The sequence below is a fragment of the Vanellus vanellus genome, assembly GCF_965231255.1.
Source record: "Vanellus vanellus genome assembly, chromosome: 1".
NCBI classification, from domain to species: Eukaryota; Metazoa; Chordata; class Aves; order Charadriiformes; family Charadriidae; genus Vanellus; species Vanellus vanellus.
The window spans coordinates 120307549-120329559 of NC_138905.1; the positions used below are offsets into that span (position 1 = coordinate 120307549).

A 22011-nucleotide genomic window follows, 5' to 3' on the forward strand; every position below is an offset into this window, starting at 1 on the left:
GGGCGAGTAGCCCCCGAGCGGTTGGCCCCTCTCAACGCCCTCCTCGCGCCTCGGCCGTTGCGCCCCGCGCCCGCCTCGCGCCCCGGCCGTTGAGCGGCGGCCGGAGGGGCCGTGTGCAGCAGCCCCCTCAGGTACCTCCGCGGGAGGTAAAGCGGAGACAGGGTGGGCTAAACCCGTGCGACGCGCACGGTTGTTTATTTGTCACTCCAGCCCCTGCAAAAGTATCATGCGTTCTCCTCAAGTGAAAAAGAGGGCACGCTTTCGGTAGAGCGGTTTAGAGCCTGCGTTACTGGCCCCATGTAGTAAATGGCAACTGATAAAGTTCAAAACGGCTTCAGACAGAGATATTCCGAGCCTTGAAAATTCCGTTTCAAGTAGCTGATGTCCTATCAGCTGTTTCAGAAGGACTGCTCTACCTAGAAAATACCTATCTAGTTATATCATAAAGATAATAATAGTTATTACGCTTGCTCCTCCTCCCTGTTAGCCATTTCACATTTTGTCTGGTGTTAAATGAACTTAAGTAATGTTATATGCTAATCACCTGTAATGCTCATTTTACAGTTTAGTCATTTCTGAATGATGAATGCTTAACCTTTTAATAAACCCACATTTACTGTAAACTTTTTTTAAGGGTTCTTAGACTGAAACTTCACATGTGAAGTTCAATATACTTTTCTGTATAGGAAATTTAGAGACCTACTGCACCATGTAATGCAGCAATGGATGCATTGACATGGTTTTAGTTATGATACTGGGCAGAACAATTGCAAGATGACAGTGTTTAAAAGCAAAGTTATGGCTAAGGATGCAATAATTTACTTCCCATTTTAATACTTTTACAAAATTTAATTTATGTTCCAAAAGAGAAAATAGTAAAGGGAAAGAGTAATCTGGTTTCAATTACATGTTGTAGAATCGTTAGTAGGCCAGAAAATAATGTGGAATATTTTTCTTATTGGAGCAGCACTGTAAGAACATGAAGCATATAGGATTTTATTGGTTCAGTATTTTAAAAGATGAATTAAAATAGGTGTTTGTTTTATCTGTGGACTGTATTTTTTTTTTTTTTATATTCCACATTTATTTTCCAATGATGTTCATATGTATGTGTTGATGAAGGCTTCCTAAAATGGTTACAGATAATGGATACTTTGACTCAGAATATCAGATACTTTTGAAAAAATGCCTCAAATTGGGCACTGAAGAATCAAGGTACCCCCAAGCCGATAGTTTGTATGTCCAAATCATGGCTAGTTTTGGCTAACCTGTGCCGTTTGCAGCATATTATTTTTTTCTCATATGAATGTTACATGACTAAATGAAACTTTAGTTTTTACTCACACAAGTAATATTTACCTTCCAGTCAATATCCCATCAATAAGAATTTGTAGAATTGGACCTCAACTTTGCTTTACATACTACCAAGTCAAGATTCAAAAACTGTAAGGATACTTATAATGAGCATAAGTATCTCTCTTCAAGTGTTGTAAAGTTTTGAATGCTGAGTTATTCTACTTTCTTTTCCTAAGTTTGCATAGCTACATAGCAGACAGCCCTCTGTTCAGAAAGACATTATTAAAAATATAGTCAAATAAATTTAAGGCATTGCTTACGGTACCATTAAATATATTGCAAATAGCAGTAAGCTGTGTCTGCCAATTATACCATAAAAAATGGCTTGCGTAGTACTAGACTTTCCCCTAAGTACCACATAGCTCAGGATTTGTACTAAGCACTAAAATAACCAGAATCAACAGGAGAATGTTAACTTAAAGTGAAGCAGTAAAGCTAGCATCTGTAGGTGGAATGAATTGGATTTCACAATGTATGTGTGTGTCATAGAGTTTGTAGGAACAGCATAGGATAAAGGTTTCTGTTCCTTGAATTTTGCTTCTATTTGCTGCTGTTGAAGTTGGATAGCAATCTTCCTCCAAAAGACTTCAAATACTTTTCACTGTAAATGGTTTAAAAAGAGTGCTTGCTTTTTACCCTACATATTTCCCTTTTTTAGACTTTGGATGGCTTTGTTTTCGTGGTAGCATCAGACGGCAAAATAATGTACATCTCAGAAACAGCATCTGTACATCTTGGCTTATCTCAGGTATGAGTGATTTATTCTGTCTATCTGTTAAGTACGAATGGTGGACACAACACTAGTATCTTGCAATGTATATAATGTCATTGTTTTTAGGGGTATTTGAAGCTTCAGCTTTGTTCTTTGGCAAATGGCCTTACTTAAATATTCAAGTTCCCTTTACTTACAGCCACATCACGATCTTTTCTTGTTCATTGTATTTTACTCCTCATTACCTTTAAGAAGGGTAATAAATAATATGATATTGCAAATTGCAGATGTATACAGAGCTTGAAACCCAAACCTATTGCCTGTGTGGTAACACTATACGTCTGAAATAAAGTTTAGAATTCAAGTCTATATGTTTTAGATTGTGTAAGATATTGAGACTTGCTATGAAATAGAGAGGAAATCTGATGTGGAACATGAGTTTTATGGTAAATGTGCTTTAGGAAAAAAAGAAAAGGGGGGCAGATTTATGAGTGTTCACATGGAATTCAGGGTAGTTTTTCCTGAGTTTTTCCAGCTCAGTGGTCTTTTCAGTAAAGCGTTTTATATGGTTGTGATAGAACTCATAAAACTCAGTTTACTACTGTTCTGCACAAGAAGTATAAGGTTTTTTATTGTTTTTTTTTTTTTTGTTTTTTGTTTTTTTTTTTTCTTAGAAGGACATTTCGAATTTTTTTACCGTCTTGGGATAGGCACAAGGGCAAATAGCCCAAATTTGTTGCAGAGTGCAAACTTCCATATCTTTGTGTGTAAATGTATTACACCTATTCATTGGCAACACCTGACCTAAAGCTTGCCAAAGTCCATTAGAAAAACTCCTAATTAATTTCACTGGGCCCTGGATGAGACTTGCAAGAAACAGAAGTGTTTCATCAGAACCAGTTGCAGCTCAAACACTTCTCAGAGATAAATAAAGACTTAGTAGCAGAGGGCAGAAAAATGAGGAGATGTGCAGGATGTTCTGAAAAAGTCTGGGGAATATGCCCTGTGGCTTTTCCAATAAACAGAGAAGGGGCTGAGTTGTGGAGATTATATGTGTACTTTAACTTTGGTAATAACTAATATTTTTGATTGAAAAACTGTGAAGTACTTTGGATGTGTGTTTATAAGAGCGATATAGAATTAGTAGCTGTGAGAAAAAATACAATTCTAAATAGCTAGAAAAAGCAAGTATATCATCTCATCAACACCACTTCTAAATCCAGAGGCAACTGCAACCCCTGTTTTTGTAATCTCTTTTAAAAAAAAAGGTAATTTTGAGAATAAATATTCTATGTGGATACTTTTTTTCTGCCAACTTTTAAAAATGTGTCCAGGGAACATTGTTAGCTCAACCAGTTTGTTCAATTGAGTCTGTTACAGTATACTATTAATTATTTAATAACATTTAATGCACGTTCAAATTGCTTTAAATATTACTTTGTTTTAGAATAAACTTTCCTAGAGAATGGCCATATTTTTCACTCTGAATCAACAGCATTATTGAAAGTTTTCCTCACCCTACCTTTTGAAAAGATCCACCACACTGCTGACTGCTTAAATAGATTCATTTAGTCAGTACAATTATTCCAAAGCACTGAGTGTTCCCATCTGTCTTTCCTGAAGTAGAGTCTCATTGTCTCACTGTTTGCTGTTTGATAAGTGCTAACTGACCTTCCAGGTTTTGTCCAGAAATTGTTTCTTTCTTTTCTTTCTTTTTGAGGCATATCAAGTCATCAGATCTTGTAGGTCTCAGTATTATCCAGTCATGTGGCAAAATTAAAGAACTACCAGATCAGTAAGCCACTAAATAGACTTGGCCACATTCAAGGAGAGGCAATGGAAAACGTCATACAGGCTTTAGTCATGTTTAGCCCTCATGCCATTAAAGCCCTCTTCACAGACAATTCCATGTGCATTGCACATGTAAATATCTGTAAACCCTCAGTGCAAGAGGTGCTGAGGAAAACTAGAGGATATGGTCATATTGCTTATTGAAGTCAGTTTAATAAGCAAAATCACAAATATTTAACTTTAGCAGGGATTTGTAAATTAATGGGTTGTATCCTTGAACTCCTCAGAAAACTGTACATTGGAGAGGACAGAGGGATCTGAAATTTAAGGGCATGTTTTAGACTCTCAAAACACTAAGTGGTCCAGCAGTTTCACAGTGCATAGGTTTTTTTATTTATAAATACAAACCCCCAGCTAAATAAGGCAGTGATTTTTTCCCTCTTTCCTTGTACTGTTTTATCATCTAGGCTGTTCTTGCTGTTTCTCAATATTCTATTTTTGAAGGGACAATTTTACTTTAAGTAGTACTAGAATTAATACTGCTCTACTCCTACATACTAGGATATTAATACATTAACACTAGGATATTCCTGTAAGGTTTCCAAGGCTCTAAATGAGTTCTTGTTCCTGCTTCCCTGGAAATCACTGGGAGTTTTGCCACTGACATAACAAGAATGAGACTGGTCTGTAGAAGCAAGTTCTGCAAGTCTCCCTCGCCAAGTCATAATCCCACACTATATCTTCAACAAGTGCTCTTATAGAGCTCCAGCCAATAAAAGCTGAGACCAGATTGATGATGATTGTAGAAAATCTTTTAAAGTGTGCACAGAAAGGCCTTTTTATTAAATAATTCGACAATTAACTAGTCCACACATCAATTTCCAGTGTAAGTGCAATTTGTTTAAAAATATATATTTAAACTAAATAGAAATCCATTTAAAAATATTTTGCAGGATATTCTTGGAGACCTACTACAGTAGCCTTTATCTTCTAGTTGTTCTTGAATTTAACTTCAGCAGAAAGAAATTAGAGCTTCTGAATAACCCTTTGCTGGTTGGTGTAGTTAGGCTAGTTTAAAACTTAAAAACATTAAGGATTGTTTTTTCAGCACTACTGCACTCACTTCTGTCAGCAGCATCAAAGAATCAGACACAGTATTTCTGAAAAGACTACATCTTCATTTGTGGACCTATCACTTAATTTGTGGCTTTGGATTTTGATCTCCCTTTGCTCTCAACTGTAACAGTAAATATTTTAAATATTGGTGGGTAGGACCCCCTCGTCCATCTAATTTCAGCTGGGCTCAGACCAGTGTTGAACTGACTTGTACTAGCTAAAAAAGCCAGTTCCTTGCCTCTTTTTTTCCACAGATAACAAATAGGTTCAAATTCCCCAAATATTTTTTCCCCTTAGAGTCCAAAGACACACAATAGAGAGGAAAATCCTCTTAGGAAACAATGGTGAAAGTTATATATATATTTAATTTTGAAAGTCTGGAGCTTATTCCAGCCATTTTCTGGGTCCATGAGGGAGCCAAGCTTATCTTTGATTTTTGATAAGTCTTGAAATATTTAACCACAAACATCTGAACTTTTCCAAGAGTTTATTTTACTTTCATCAAATAAGTATATGAAAGGCAAAATATATAATTATTTGCTCTAGAATCCATCTACTTAGTCCTCTGTGTTTATTATGAATTGTTTCTTGGCAGGAAAAAAATGTGCAGCTGAGTTACACATAAAAAAGCTCTTAGCAGGAAACAGCAATATTTGGTAGTAAGCAGGTATTTACAGATATTAAAAAGCTGCATCGAGGAAGCTGGTTTAATAAGCCCGAGGCATGGGATTTTAGAAAGTTTATGAATTGAACCATATAATTATTTTTTTTTTAAGTTTTCAGTGTTTCATTGTAGGCTTTAAAATAGCATGCATGCACTATGCATAGCAGGAGACTGTGGTCAGCTTCAAAATTATGTATACATATTTTGGTTATTTGACTCTTACATAGCCCCCATGTCTTTGCTGATGGCTTTATGTTTCCACTTGCATTTTTACAGTCAATTTTGGTTTCAGTGTTGTATGTTCACCTCCCGCTGATTTTGCTGGGTTTGCAAATGCATACATCAGAGCAGAAAATATTCCTATGTGTATAACGAGAAAAACTAGTCATTAGTTTAACAAAGCACTTCAGTTTTGAATTTTAGATCTAAGCCCTGGGATACAAATTACAGTTTGGATAAAACTGTGACCTTGGGTCCAGTCCTGTGAATTCTGTGAACAAATGTGTATTTCTGTGAGTAGTCCTTTTGAAACAGGTAGTGACTTTTGGAGAAGTAAGAGATACCCATGAATTATACTTTGTAAGAGAGTAGATGCATGTTGATGTGGTTATGATTATACTTGGTAATAACAGAGATGCAACAAGATCTTTTGGATTACTACAGCTGATGTTGCTGGTCAGGTTGGTTGGTGTTGCTTTTGTAAGAAAGTCTCTATATTGAAGGAAGGGATTGTTTGCACATAGCCACCCATGAATGATTCTTTTTTTTTAGAAGCCGTATTATCTGATAGAATTGCTTTAATTTCAAAGGCAAAATATACTCTTCAGCAAAATCACTGTTAGCCAAAGATAAAATAATAAGAACAGGGTCATAAACGATACTACTTTTGGTATGAACGCTGACCACAACTGCATTTTTGCAATGCTAATTTTTTTCATGTTCTGGTTTACTAAACATATAGACCAATGAAATGCCTATTACCATAGAATTAATAGAATTTTTTAAAATAAGTTTTATATGTCTGTAGGTGATTATGATGTTTATGGAGATAGCTATGGGCATTTACAATGTATTTTTTCCCATGTGATTAAAAAAAAACGACACAGAAGCATAACTCACAGTGAGATTGTATATTTGCCTTCCTCCCCCACCACCAAAGCTTGAATATGGGGTGTTACTATAACAGGTCCTCACCTGTTACAATCCTGAAAAGGAACAACCAGTGCTTTTTAAGGAGAATTTTTAGAGAAAATAATATAAATGAAACAATGTAGATAATCTCTCCTCTCCTCTCCTCTCCTCTCCTCTCCTCTCCTCTCCTCTCCTCTCCTCTCCTCTCCTCTCCTCTCCTCTCCTCTCCTCTCCTCTCCTCTCCTCTCCTCTCCTCTCCTCTCCTCTCCTCTCCTCTCCTCTCCTCTCCTCTCCTCTCCTCTTCTCTCTCTTCCTTTCTTTTTGTTGTCCCTTTCTTCACCTATTTCTTGCTACCTTTCTTTTTCTTCCTTTTTCTCTCTCTCCATCTGTCCTTTTTTCTGTTTCTTCCTCTCTTTTTTTCCTTATTCAGTGAAGTTTTATTCTGGTTAGAATATCAAATTAGTGTTGGTGGTTTTGTTTTTTCAGGGAGGGGTTGTTGGAAAGAAGAAGCGGGGAATAGATGACTAGAAAAAAAAGTTAGTTTGCATAGTCTTGGGAAGAGACATTCCATGAATAATGCAGAAAATGGAACGATGAGAAACATTTTCGGAAAAAGATTGCTTTGTGGAGTAGACAACTTCATTTATTCCAAAGAAAAGGCAATCCACACATCTTAGCAAATCAGTAGGATTGGCTCAGAAGAATAGGTTAAATTACTTCACCTCTCAGCTGTCTGTGATCTTGGGGGCCCAAGGCACATCAGGCCACACTGAACAATTGGGCAGCCTGACACTAATTTAAAACACAGGCTCAAAGTATTGGTTCACTCCTTAAATCAATTACAGCGTCTATCTGGAGACTTTTGTTGGTGAGTTTTATACGTGGCAAATAGAGTTAGCAAAAAGGACATACGGTGCACGCCATTCATTTTTTTTGTGCAACAGTTATTATGGGTACAACAGTGGGAAAGACAGAAACACATTCCTGTGCGAGCAAAGTTCAAGTGAGAAGAGGGAACACACAGATATTTAAGACAGATCTGGTCTTTACTGTGCCTGTGTACTTAAAGCAGAGAAGGCTCAATCCAGTGCCCATGAAAATCTACAGAAGTCTGCCTTTTGAATTCATTGGCTACTGTTCTGAAGCCTTTGCGCTACTGTGCATTAAGTGTGGTAGATCATCTTTGAAAAGAGGCAAAGGAAATGTGTAAGTCTAGGGGTTTGGCTCTGAAGGCTCAGCTGCCAGCTGAATGCAGGTGATAGTTTCTGGGAACCTGTAGAAAGTTTATTTATCTATCTATCTATCTATCTATCTATCTATCTATCTATCTATCTACTTGAGAGACATTAGTACAGTTCACAGAGATTTTATCCCATTTTGTGGCAATCTAACATTTCTACAGCTGCTCTAGTAGCCTCCTACAAGCTGCTCACTTCATTTGCCAGCTTTCTCTAATAGCAGCTCTTCTTTATCTGGATCATCACCAGAAATTCCCCCCCAAAGCCCTTATAATATTAGTGCCTGCTGAAGAAGGTATTAGTTTGGTTTGATTGGTATAATTTGGAACATGGTTTTGATACATTCAACTTATGTTTTAAAAATGGTGTGTAGTTACCCAGATGCAGTGTATGCAGGTTACTTTAGAGGACTTTGGGGACAGAAGAAAAAAAAAAAGCCACCTGCACTGCTTCATGTGTTACATGTCTCTTCACAGGTGGAGCTTACTGGTAATAGCATTTATGAGTACATACATCCTTCCGATCATGACGAGATGACAGCTGTTCTTACTGCTCACCAGCCTCTTCATCCTCACCTCTTACAAGGTACTTGTGTGATCTGTGGTCAAACTACCATTGAAAAATAAAAAAAAAATAACAACCCTAGGCTGAAATGTAACAAGTTCATCTTTATCTGATACGAAGCTATGTCCACAAATGGAAGAGGAGCATGAACTTGAAACTGTGACCCAGGATTTTGGTTTGTTGTAGTAAAAGGAATAAGGTATCCTAGATTAAATAATGCTTTTCATGCCATGGAGTCTGTGCAGTTTTAAACAGGTTTTTAGATTTTGCCTAGTAACCATTTCATCTCTTTTATTTTGTCATCACTGCTGAGGTTGCAACAATGTTGCAATGGTCTAGCTGTGCACAGCTGCAGCTATGCAGTCTTAGTGGGAAAAAAAAAGAATAATACATTAGGCATTGGAAATCAGGAGGACACTTTTAACATTCTAAAAACAACTGCTAAATCTGAAGTTTGGACAAAAAGCCAGACCTAATAGCCTCCACTGTAGGAAGACTAAAAATGGGTTTTGTAAATGACCTGCATTTGGAAACTCTCATTAAAAAAAAAAAAAAAAAAAAAAAAGCGATCTCCCCAGGAAAATAATGTCCTCTTGCTTTGATACTGGATCACTGATTCACCAAGCCTCTCCACACATCCTGTTCAGGTGCTGCAGATGATTCACCCACGCGTACCCATACAGCATGATGCTAAGCTGGATGGAGTGTCAGGGAAGACAGCAGAACTCTTATTGATTATGTGAACGCCTGGATCAGACTGTCCACCCTGGCTGTGCTCAGACACCACACATAAATATTAACATAACCCTCTGTGTATTAAGTTGTTACTTCAGTGTTGTAAATACTATATAACTAACAAAGATATGCTCATCTTTGCACTATCTTCTTCAGTAGCTTCTGTTTCCTTGGGGGCAATTATTTGAACTTTACAATTTCAGAAATAATCTGGCTCCATCATGTACAATATAATTCCACATATATTTCATAACTCTTAATTAGTTGGAGCTCACATCCTGCTAGTTTTTACTGGACTTCTTAAGACACAGCTCCTAACAGCATGGGGAGCTTTGGGTTCGCACTGCATTCCTGTTTAGGATCTGTCATTTTTTTGCAGTTCTGGTGCCTGTGCCTTTTCTGTACTTGGTGATCTCACCACAGTTCTGACTGCTGTGATTCCATCAGCGCAGAACCATGTACCCTCTGCATACAGGGAAGTTTAATGTGCCTGGAAGCGTATGTACTGCTCTGAGTGGTGTAAATGGAAGAATTATCTTAGCCTCCTTCTCTCTTTCCCCCCCCTCAAAGAGGTTGTCTTGTGTACCCCTTGGTGTCTTGAAAAACAAACACATTTTTCTTGGACTCTTCTGATTTTAGGTGTTACTTGATTATTTCATAGTTTCCTCGTTCCTCTGTCAGGATTTTTTTTTTTTTTTAATGTTGACATTTTCTTAAAAAAATGTTTTTTTCCTTTTTCCTACCTTACTGATAAGCAGAGAGGATACCTCTGGTATAAATACACGACTTTTCGTGCAGTTCTGCTGGTACCCAGAATTGGTAGTAAGACGTTTTTAGACCCTTGTCTCACCAATGGCAATAGCCTCCTGGTTTTGTTACCTTATATATATATTTAAAATTTGTTAGATGGAGATTTTTACAAATTTAAAGTAATGGACAACTGATTTGAACTAATTTCTATGTCAAATGTTCTTCCCCTTCTCTATTTAGTGTCATGACTAAGAAGCAGTGAGACAGCACGCTAGTACTGCAGTTCCAGAAGGTTTGGGGTTTTTTGTTTAGAACTAGGTGCTGCCTGTTTCTTGCTTATATCTGGATGTCTCGGATCTTGCCTGTTAGCATTTATTTTCTGAAACAATTGTGTCCCTCTCATTTTGGTTACTTATGGTCAAATTCTTTATTTCCTTAACAAATTCCCTTCACTGTGAAGTGTAATTCTGTTCTGTTCTGGTTGTGTTTGAAAAGACTTTACACACAATTGAAACTGTTAATTTCAGTTTTCTTGAAACTGTTTCAATCTGAAATTCTGCTGATGGTATAATGAGCCCCAGATATATGCCTCATTCTCTGTAGTGTTCTTTGCCTCATTCTACATAGATGCTGTTTGTTATTAGCTTCAAGCTCTGGTTTCTCAATAGTGCAAAGGTAAAGGAAAATTTACTTTGAAATGTGATGCATTTACGTATGGTTTGTTTCGTGTAAAATTTTGTGTAGCAGAGGAAATTGATAAAAACCTCAAAACAACAGTATCTTATTTGGATACTTAGACTTGGAGAGATAAATAAAGGAGTTAAGCTGTATTCTGGTTGGTATAGGGATTATTTTATGCAAATCTTACTTCTGTGTATCTCTTCCCCATAAAATGCACAGAGCAAGTGTATTAAAATATCCAGAATCCATAGCTAAATCTTTTTAAAATTAACAGAGTGACCAAATATTTATTTACAGTTGTCTTCCCTGTGCCAGTAGCTCCCTTTTCTGCAGTGTACACATTTAATATTGAGGTATAACCTGAAATTACGTGGCCCACAGAAATCAAATCAGGTTTCCTATTTTTCTTCAGTGAAGCCTTGAAGCTTCCTGTCATTCATAAATGACAGGAATGAAGCAACTTCTGTCTGTATCTTAGTAGATACTATGAATATTTAAATAAAACACAGAGTCCTACAAGTAACTTAGGACACAGGGACATTGAGTGAAAGTAGCTTTATTTTCTAATAAAAAGGAAAACAGAATATAAAGAGTGGTTTTGGTTTGGGGGTTGGTTTTTTTTTTTTTTTCAGTTTGATTTTATCTCCTTTAGTCCTTTAAAACATGTCTGAATCATCAAGTCACTTGGTCAAATAAAATTTTTCCTTTTATAACTTTATTACATTCTAGATCTCTCCAATCTGTAGTATTACTTGGGAATAAAATCAATATTGTACTGCAGACACAGATGTTCATAACACAAATTTACAGCTTGGCTCATGTAACTTTACTTGTTCAAGATGTGTTCTTCAGCTCATTCTCAGATATGTATATATTTTCAGTTCAGTTGCTTTTTCAGCAGTTTTAGCTGGATAAGATCTGTTATGATAGAAATAAAATAATGAATATGAACACACATATCTATACTTTGTGGTATTCTGTTACTGGTATTGAATAACCCAGAGTACAGATTATTTTTTCATCTCCAGTTTTATAGTCTTTGTAAATTTTGATGTTATTATTTATTTCTTCATTTGCTTTTAATTTTCCTCATTATCCTTCATTATTCTCTACAAATTTCCCCTTGTATTTCCAGTGCTTCATCAGTTCCATAGAAACTTTTCTGAAAGAAAAAACAACATGAGAAAGGTAGAAGCCTTGCGGCTGTTAAGCTCTAGAAACCTTATTTGCCTGAGTTTTATCTCTCAGGGAAATGCAAGTTGTTGCTCACTGCATAAAATCAGATATAGTGTGAATTTCTTTACATAATGCTCACTGACGCATTGTTTTTCTTCAGATATCCCAGCTTGGTACTCAAAAAATTATGTATTAGTTTAAAAGGCATAAGCCTTCTTAAATTATAACTTTTTAATTTTTTCAAGTCTGCCCTGCACTTCCTAATGTTTCAGGTACAACAAGGCACATCTTCAAACATAGAGGGTACATACTTTGTTTAGTGTTTTTTTTTTTTTTTTGTTTTCGTTTTTTTAAATTGCAAATTCTTGAATAATAACATGCTTCCAGAAGCTGGGACTTCATAGCAATATTAAATGTAATAAAATTTGGGAAAATTGTTGTTGGTGAACTAGCTGATGTGTCATCACTTTTAGATAAGTTCCATGTGGTGCTACAGCAAGTTATGGTAAGGAAAGTTTTTGGGGCAAGAAACTGGAAGGCAGCAACTCTAAGAAGCATTTACAGATCATAAAGGACAAACAGTTTGGTGTGAGCTTCTGTTGTGATGCTGCGGCATTGAGGGGCAATGGAAAATCCTTGTGCATATAAACAGAGGAATAGCGAACAAAAATAGCAAGGATGAATAATTGTATTCTTTATACAGTATTAGTTCAATGGACACTGGATTTTTCTGTATAATTTTTGTCCACTTGAAAAAAAAATGGCAAATTGGAGAAAGCGCAGAAGAGAGCCACAAAAATGATTGAAGGACTGGAAAGGCTTATAATGAGAGATAAAAGAACACCATCTGTTTGGTTTATCAAAAAGATGATTGGGAGGTGACTTGATTGCTGTGTGTGCATACTTCCAAGGGAAGAAAATACTGGGAACTAAAGGACTGTTTTAGAAGAAAAAACATATCAAGGACCAATGTCTGTGAACTAAAACCACAAAAGCTCAAATTAGAATAATACATACATTTATAACTAGGAGTTTGATTAACCACAGGAACAAAATACTGAGGGAAGCAGTGGTTTCTTCCTCTTTTGATGTCTTCAGATCAAGGCTGTATGCTTTTATAGAAGATACGCTTTAGGCAAACAGAAGTTACCGAGCTCAGCACAGGAATAACTGACTAAAGTTTAATGAACTGCACTGTACAGGTTAGACCTATGATCTAATGCTTCTTTCTGGCCTTTAAAGTCTATAAGCTATGACTCAATGAAAGCCATAAGCCCCACGATCTGTGGAGGCTTTGGAGAATTTCATCTTTAACTTACAAAGTCTTTAAGATGCCTTTTTACTTGCATGACCAGTGCTGAAAATGTAAAGCAATATGTACTGATCCCTTGCTATGAAAGAAGCCAACAGCTGGACTCTTTTTCTGAGGGTGGCTGGGGTGGCGAAAAATAATAATCTCTCTCACACTCACATGAGTCTTTAGGCCAACTTTGCACCAGTTGTAACAATATGAATCCATTATGCTCAACTGGGGTGGATTGGGAGGAAAAAAAAAAAAAGAAGAAAAAAACTATAAGAGATAATAATTTGATATCTTTTCCAAATGATGTGTACTGGCTGTGCTCAGATCTCAGATGACTCCACTGGCCCTTCATGCCCTTCCAAATATTGTTTAATGTATTTCTGGTCTGCAGCATTTTTCTTGTTCTGGCTTAGTTTTGTACCTGTGAAGCCTTACACCTCTAGTTTTGCACTCTCTATACCACCTGTATGCCTGGCATAGGCTGATATCAAGTTTCCTGGGCCTCTGTCTTAAACTAGCAGGAACCCAGGAATTGTTTCATGGTGTAGAGCTGACAAAGTGATTTCTTAGCATGTAGAGAAGTGATTTTGGTACATGATGTCTTGAGCACTTACAGCTCTGAAAGCTTTTCTTTTCTGTTTCTTCAAGTAGTGGAACTAACAAACAGGGTCCACTGGATGAGATTCTCCTGCTGGGGCAGAAGGTAGTCATCCTGCAGGGTGGTTGGCCTCCAAACTGTGGCAATGAAGTGGTGAATTTTGGAAGACTGCAAGCTTACATTTATGACTGACTCAGTGCATGCTGCACATCTCCTGTGTGTAGTGCAGGAGACCTAGTAGGTTGTGGTTGTGATGCCATGCAAAATTCTGCCTAGCCAACAATAGTTCCAGAACTTAATGGAAGTGTGTGAGGAGTTTGCCTGTTTCCTTACCTCACATACAGCATAAAACTAAATGTCTGTCAGGCTAGTAAGTCTAAGCTGCTGCAGCTCACCAGCAAATCATTTGGTACTAGCATGGTGCGGGGTGCAGTGCTGGCAGTGATTTGTGAAGTGAGTGTTACAGGGTGCCCTGTCCAGAGGTGATAAGCATTTTGAATGTGTCTGAAATAGTGGTTGGTTTTCAGGGACTGACTGTTGAGGATTACATCAGGATTGTTGACTCCACCCAGATCCCCCTAGCATGCTCTTTAGAGGAAACTACATACTGACACAAGCTGGGATGCACATACCAGGATAAGTCAGGACCTTAAGCCCTCAAATGATGTTGTCAAAAGTGTGTCTGTACCAACCTATTTTGCAGAAAGTTTTCTTTAACAGTTAGCAGCATAGAGTGGTAGGCTTGTAGCAGGATAGTAACACTTCTAAACCATCTGGAGGTTTTGGGGAAATGCCGTACCTCCTGAACCATATCTATAAGAATAAAGAAGGATATTTTTGTATGAAATAAGGGGGTAGTGCAAACTGGGTATGACTACTCAGTGCATCTGTCATCACTGCAGCTGAATACAAGCAAGCAAGCAAGCAAAATAGATATTTGCACTGCAGGTTGACTGAGACAAGCAATTAAGCAATGCTGAGAGGGATTCAACATTGTGTGCTGCTGTTATGTGTGTATCTGGAGCCAGTTGGTTTGACATTGTGTGTGTCTTTTATTGGTTTCATATGCCTTTTCTGAGATTTTAATCCTTTAAAATGTCTGTCTATAGCATCCTGACTTTTGCTGACTTGCACACAAGGCATGGTGTACTAAAAGCAGTTTATTAACATTCCCCAGAACAGACAAAGGAAAAAAGGAATACTATTATTATTGTAGATGTTCCAGTTGTCTGCTAACAACTGGATAATTCTTATATGATTAGTTGTAAGCCTAATGTAAGTTACACAAGGAATGTGGAATACACTGTGTCAGGCTTTCTCCACCCTATTTAATGCTTTAAGGGCACCATTTCAGTCAGCTAAGAATTAAATACCAGTGCATACTTTTCCTCTCAAGGAAGAACATCTTCCCTATGCACATTTTATGTGATATTAAAAGAAGGGAATACAAAACTGTACATCTGGAAAGATCCTTTTTACGCTAAGTTTTAAAGACATTTTTCTACTAGTACATATACAAAAGACAACTGTTGTCAATTTTTTTTTTAATTAATTTAAAAACATTTTACAGGAGAACCATTATTGAAAGATAACAGTTTAACATGATGATCATGTTACCACAGTTTGTTAGTGTTATTTTAAAGTTGAGAAACCTAGAAAATACTGTTATTTTGGATGTACAAAAGTGGAAAAGAGGGCAGACTGCTGGCATGCCATTAAAAAATCTTTTTTCGTTGATGATTAGCAGTAAAGTATACTAAAGAGTGTAGAGAGTCTCAGGCTGCAAAAGCTATTGTTTTCCTTTCTACTTAGTGCCCTGTTGAGTTTCTTCTCTCAGAAAAGTTTGGAAGCACCGCTTACAGGAGCAAGGGAAAATTTGGACGAATGCTAGCAAATGGCTGGATTTGCATGACAGGAATGATAATAGAGACAATTTACCCTCTGCAGCACTACAGGATTCTGAATACAGTCAGGACACAGAGCACACTGTCAAAATGGGGAAGAAATTTGGGCAACTTATGCAAGCTTGTAACACTAGGACTGATTTCTTTCATATCACAGCAAGAGCATTGCCAGGGAAAACCAAGGCAGCCCACAAACTTTGGTTTTCAACTTAGTATGTGCATAGGAAGTTGCTCTCTCTGTATATGTAATTTGCAATTTCGCCATATAAGGCATTTCTATTCTGTCATTCAACTGGTGCCACTCATTCTCTAAAAAGAAAATGTAGTATTCTCAAAGGTGTACATTTAAGCCTGTAACCTGCATGTGTATATATGACGCTGCAGTGTAACAAGAAGGGAAAGTACGTCCAACTGTTTTATTTCTTCTCTCTTACTTGGATCAGTTTTGACCATGCATATCAAGGAAGGACAGGGAAACACTATTTTCATACATCCCTTTGTAGAATAGTTTTAATCACAACCTTACTTTTGCATTGTTCTTTCTAGCATAGCAATAATAAAGATGGTCAGTATGCACCAGGCTTACAAATCTGACTAGCTCATCTCCAGGTCTGCTTCTGAACTTGTCATAAGGACAGTCCACCAAGGGCATTTGCAAGCCTCTTCTTATGCTAGCCTTGCTGGTTAATCCTGGATTCCCAGCTTCAAGGGCTACCCTAAAACAGTGTGTGGTATTATGCAAGCATCTCTTTTACATGATCCTACTGTGCTTTCACCTCTTTTTTTTCCTAGAAGACGAGTCACCAACATTCAGAATTAAGGGATAGAAGTCGTGGCATTTGCCTCTCCTGTGTCTCACAAAAACTATAGCCTTGTTATGCTCACAAAAGATACTAGCCAAGATACTCACATGCTCTTTTAGTCAGCAATGTGCTGTGTGGGACCCAGATGCTTTGCAGATTACACAAGAATAAGAGCAGAACATGTGTGACTTTATAGCATAGAGGAGGTAAGATGAAAATAACCAACTGAAAGGGCAAAAACATGCAGTGTTTGGGGGATGGGCAGTAAAGTGTTATCCAGAGATGAACTTGTGGTATCTGTGTTTCCACCCTGTAAAACAGTTCAGCAGGGACATGGAGCACAGCTTATCACACATGCATGCCTTCTCTCCAGAGGAATGCACTAGCTTGAGGATGGCACATGTCTCTGCACAAGTTGGATGGGAGAGAAGGTAGAAGCAGGTGACTGTGTGCACAGTGTTTTGATCTAAACAAGCCCTTTGAGAATAGCTTTCATCTCCTACACCATAGTTGAAATTTGACATTGCACCCAAGCTGCTGTGTAGAGTGAACATGAATCATTAGTTGTGTCAAGAGCTCCCAATTTTCATGCTGCTTTGTATCTTTTGTAGTGACAGATGAGACATACATTCTTAAAAGAGCGCATGGTGCTGCAGTGAGCAGTTTGCACACTGGTGTATATTAATCTACAAAGTGGTTCTGCACAAAATGATGCCATATTTTGCTAATGTCAGAACAAGGGAGCTTTGGGAAAGACATATAAAATAGTAGCTTTTACCTCAGAGAAAATAAAGGCACGAGAGGTGAAACTGTAGAAAAAAAAAAAAGATGATCTTTTTTTCTCAGTTCACTGTGCAAGCAGCATACAAACCACAGAATTTTGTGACTGTTTTCTTTCAAAAGAGATGAAAGATGGAGTGGAAAGCAAAAATGGATTTCATAGTTGCACCCCCAGGGATGGACAATTCTGTCTTCCATAAAGCTAACCATAATTTCACAGAAGTGCTTGGAGAATCCTGTTTGGCAGTCATGTGCAATATGAGTGAACAAATGCACAAATTCTTTATCCAAAATAGCAAGACTCATTTTCTTTACCATGACATTTTTTCTGTTTATGAGAGCAAGAAAATACAAGTCTGTAAAATATAAACAGGCTATTTTATTCTTGATTAGTGCTTGCAGTCAAACTTTGTTGCATGATGTAGTAGGTTAAGAAAAGACAGGGGATTAAAAGAGAAGGCATACTTTATAGAAATGGTACTTAGTGCTGTGAGAAAGAAATACCTCTCCTGTATGTCTGTAGACAGCAATGTTTTTCTGTGTTCTCATTCACAGGTTGATATGTTTCAGCTCTGTGAGGATGCTAACATACGGATACATTTGGGCTGGGATTTGAATGAAGCAATTTACTGTCTGGCTTGTTCATGGCTTTTACTGAATCTACCCAGCTACATTGTAGCAGTGCTCTAGGGAGGAAGCCTCTGTAAGATGACCAGGCAGTACAGTAATATATTAGTAGAGCAGAAAAACTTCTCTGAATCTGATAAGGGAAACATGGAGTTTGGCTAAAAAATAAACAGTGATACATTTAAAATGGACATCTTGGGCACAGATATGGACTCTGACTTGCAGTGCCTTCCCCTATAAAACTCATTATAAATGATACCTCAATTTTATTAAAATATCTGCTAGTAGATATACTGAAAAAGTCAGGATCTGAGTAACTGCAGTTACACCCTTCCAAAGAAGAGCAGCAGAAAAGACAGAGAAATCTGCTCAAAAGTATATAATCATGTATTTTACTTGTATCAGTTTTAATTTCCAACTATTACCCCCAGTTGGGGAAAAATGGAAAATTGTAATTCCAGGACAAAAACTGAGTCTCTCAGGTCATTCTGAAAAAAGATTTCAATAAAAGTTTGTGGAGCAGTGGGGTGAGGACAAACACTTTCAAATGTTAAACATTGATACAGGGCAAACAAAATCAGAAATTTGCTATCGTAAGTGAATCCAAGTTATAACAAATATTGGGAGTGGCTGGAATAGAAAAATAGACCTGCAACCACGTTCCACATAGCTGGATAATGAAAAACACTATGGCAAAAATGGGAGGATAAACATTTAGAAAGAACCCTGAAGATCTGCTTTTCATCTCTAATTCTTGTAGTAGATAAACACAACATCAATAAGTTCTGGGAAATGTTAAACGCTGTTCTAAGATGGTTGGTCTGCTTTTCAGGAAGCTATCATCAGAGCCTTTCAAGATACTTTAGAAGCGGGGCAGAGGTTTCTTTTTAACTATAGCGGCTATTGAGACATTTTCTTGACTCATCTTCTGAAAAAAGCTTGAACAGAAGAATGTACAAATTTTGAAAATTATTCAACTCACTTATGAAAAGAAGGATCAACTTCCCAAATATTTTAAAGTTCTTTGGGAGGGAAGCAAGTCAATTTAACATTGATACAGTCTCACCTTGAGTACTGTGTGCAGTTTGGACCCCACAACTTAAGAAGGCTGTGAAGGTGCTTGAATGCATCCAGAGGAGGGCAACAAAGGTGGCGAAAGGTCTGCAAGGCATGTCCTTTGAGGAGTGGCTAAGGAACCTGGGTTTGTCTAGTTTGGAGAAAAGGAGGCTGAGGGGCAACCTCATTGCTCTCTACAGCTTCCTGAGAAGGGGAAGTGGAGAGGGAGGTACTGATCTCCCTGGTATCTAGTGACAGGACACATGGGAATGGTTCAAAGCCGCATGAGGAGAGGTTCAGACGATATTAGGAAACACTTCTTTACCAAGAGGGTGGTCAAACGCTGAAACAGGCTTCCTAGAGAGGTTGTCTATGCCCCGAACCTGTCAGTTTTTAAGAGGTATTTGGACAATGCCTTTATTAACATGCTTTAACCTTTGGTCAGCCATGAACTGGCCAGGCAGTTGGACTAGATGATCCTTGTAGGTCCCTTCCAACTGAACTATTCTATTCTATTCTATTCTATTCTATTCTATTCTATTCTATTGGTTGTCAGTTTTCCAGATTTTCATCTTGCTTCTGGAAGCTGCAGTCAACAGAGCAATATAATATCTCCTGAAGTGACATATGTGAATTTACATATGAGATTGTTTTATTCCAATCTAAAATATCCCAAATACCACACTGTGTGAAGATAAAGTTGTTTCAGTTTACTGTGGGAGACATTGTTATGCTTAATGAAGTCTCTTTTGTTTCTTGCAGCTCTAAAAATGCTGTTTTGTAAATACATCGAGTACATCCATACAAACACACACAGAGATTACAGTGCTGTAATAGTGTTCTTTTAATCATTATTACTGCTAATAATATGAAGTACATCTTCATGCAGACAAATGGGGTTTCTTTTGTCAGAGATTAAAACATTTTCACATTGGATCCAGTTTTATTTCTTTCCATAAAAAAAAACCAACCCACAAACCAAAACCAAAGCTGAGCAAGATAGAATCATAGAATGGTTTAGGTTGGAAGGGACCTTAAAGATCATCTAGTTCCAACCCCTCTGCAAAGGGCAGGGACACCTCCCACTAGACCAGGTTGCTCAAAGCCCCATCCAACCTGGCCTTGAACACTTCCAGGGATGGTGCCTGGATATGTAGTTATCAATATCCATATGGTTTGAACCGATTACTTTTTCTTCTGTGATACATATGGAAGACAAAACCCAAAAGATTGTTATTAATGTTTTTTTTGTGTGTGTGTGTGTGTGTTAGCTCAGCTGGAACATCATAAGGCTTTCTGGTCTACTAGCATTTTGTTTCTCATCCTTCATTAGATGATGTCTGCAGCCTGTTGGTTTCACCTCTTCTTTATAACGAACAAGCATAGTTTATACATAGATTTTAAACATTTTCTTAACACTTAAAGGAAAGTTGTTAATATCATTTACAGTGATGCATTTATATAGTTAACATTTGAGAATAATTAACTACAGTGGTTAAGCTTCAGTTATTGGATGGTATGAATAGGCTGAGGGGAGACCTTATTATGGCGTACAAGTATCTAAAGGGTGGGTTGAAGGAGGATGGAGCCAGCCTCTTTTCAATGGTTCCCAGTGACAGGAAGAGGGGCAATGGGCACAAGTTAGAACACAGGAAGTTCCGTTCAAATACACGGAAAAACTTCTTTACGGTGAGGGTGACAGAGCACTGGCACAGGCTGCCCAGGGGGGTTGTGGAGTCCCCTTCTCTGGAGATTTTCAAGACCCGCCTGGATGCAGTCCTGAGTAATGTGCTCTGGGCAATCCTGCTTTAGCAGGGGAGTTGGACTAGATGATCTCTAGAGGTCCCTTCCAACTCTGAAAATTCTGTGATTCTGTAATATTCTCTAATAATTAAGAAGGCTATTTTCTTTCAGCATTGCTTATATTCTGGTTCAGTCATAATATTTTACTATTCATTATTCTCTCTCTTAAGTTGCACATATATGTGCTTAACCCAGAGTTCTCTTAACTTTTAACTACTTAGGAAGTGGCAGCAGTGGTTTCCTCCCTGTTTCAAACCTCTTTTACCTTCTTGATAGCCTAAGATTCTTTCTGTTATTTATATGTGATGTGTTTACATGTTTGCTTGAAAGAACACTAATGATACCAATAATTACATTACTAGGTTTAGATGCCTTATGTGTTATGTTTTTGCAGTTTTTCAAAACTTAATTCTGATTGATAAAATCACTTAACTCAAGAATAATTGGTTACATTCACCTTTTACTTAAGGCTGAAATGCTGATTTTAAATTTACTGTTTTTCTGTCTTCCCTAATTTGAGACTTTCACTACATCCCTGGACATCTCCAGTCATTCTGCTTTTACAGCAGGTGCTGTCTATTTAGGCTACAGGCATTTTTCCTGCTTTATAACTGGACTTTCATGCCTACTATCTCCTCACAATTTTGTGATTAACTTCTGCGGCAGGACAGCATGCATTAGTAATCACTCTTCTCGCACCTCATCTGATTTCTCTTATTTGAATATTCAGTGCCTCCCTCTTTGCTTGCTAAACATTTAAGTGTCTTATTTTCTTCCTACATTCTTTTCATCAGAGTAGACCATATTAATTGCATCAGGTACAGCCTGGATGTGATATTTTAAGTTTTACATGATATTGATGGATATATTAGCATCCAGCAGGATATCAGGGCACTTTATTTTCCAATAAACTTTACAAATTACAAATTTACTTTCGTTCTTTTTTGGTTTGCTACCCTCTTCTGCTACTTTCAAGGGTATTGGGGATCCACACTAGCAAAGCTATCAGCTAATATGAATACTAATTCACACTGTTCACAGCCTTGCACATCTAGATTCTTTATGCAAGGGCTTTGGTTTTACCTGCACCTTTATATTTTGCAGTTTTGTGGTCAGGTCTGAAGATGGTTTTATTCACAGTAGGTGCACACAAACACACATGTGTACACAGAGCCCACCAATCACAGATCAACATGGACAGCAGAACAGTGCTTTTACAGGCA

At 37.5% G+C, this 22011-nt stretch overlaps 1 protein-coding gene across 1 annotated transcript in view; it reads left to right on the plus strand.

Annotated features, from left to right (window-relative positions):
- SIM2 (SIM bHLH transcription factor 2) overlaps positions 1 to 22011 on the plus strand; it is a 60723-nt gene that overhangs the window by 11372 nt on the left and 27340 nt on the right. Inside the window, exons 3-4 of the mRNA XM_082493722.1 lie at positions 2015 to 2104; positions 8485 to 8593. Of these exons, the coding sequence (XP_082349848.1) occupies positions 2015 to 2104; positions 8485 to 8593 (199 nt within the window). The remainder of the gene's footprint in view (positions 1 to 2014; positions 2105 to 8484; positions 8594 to 22011) is intronic.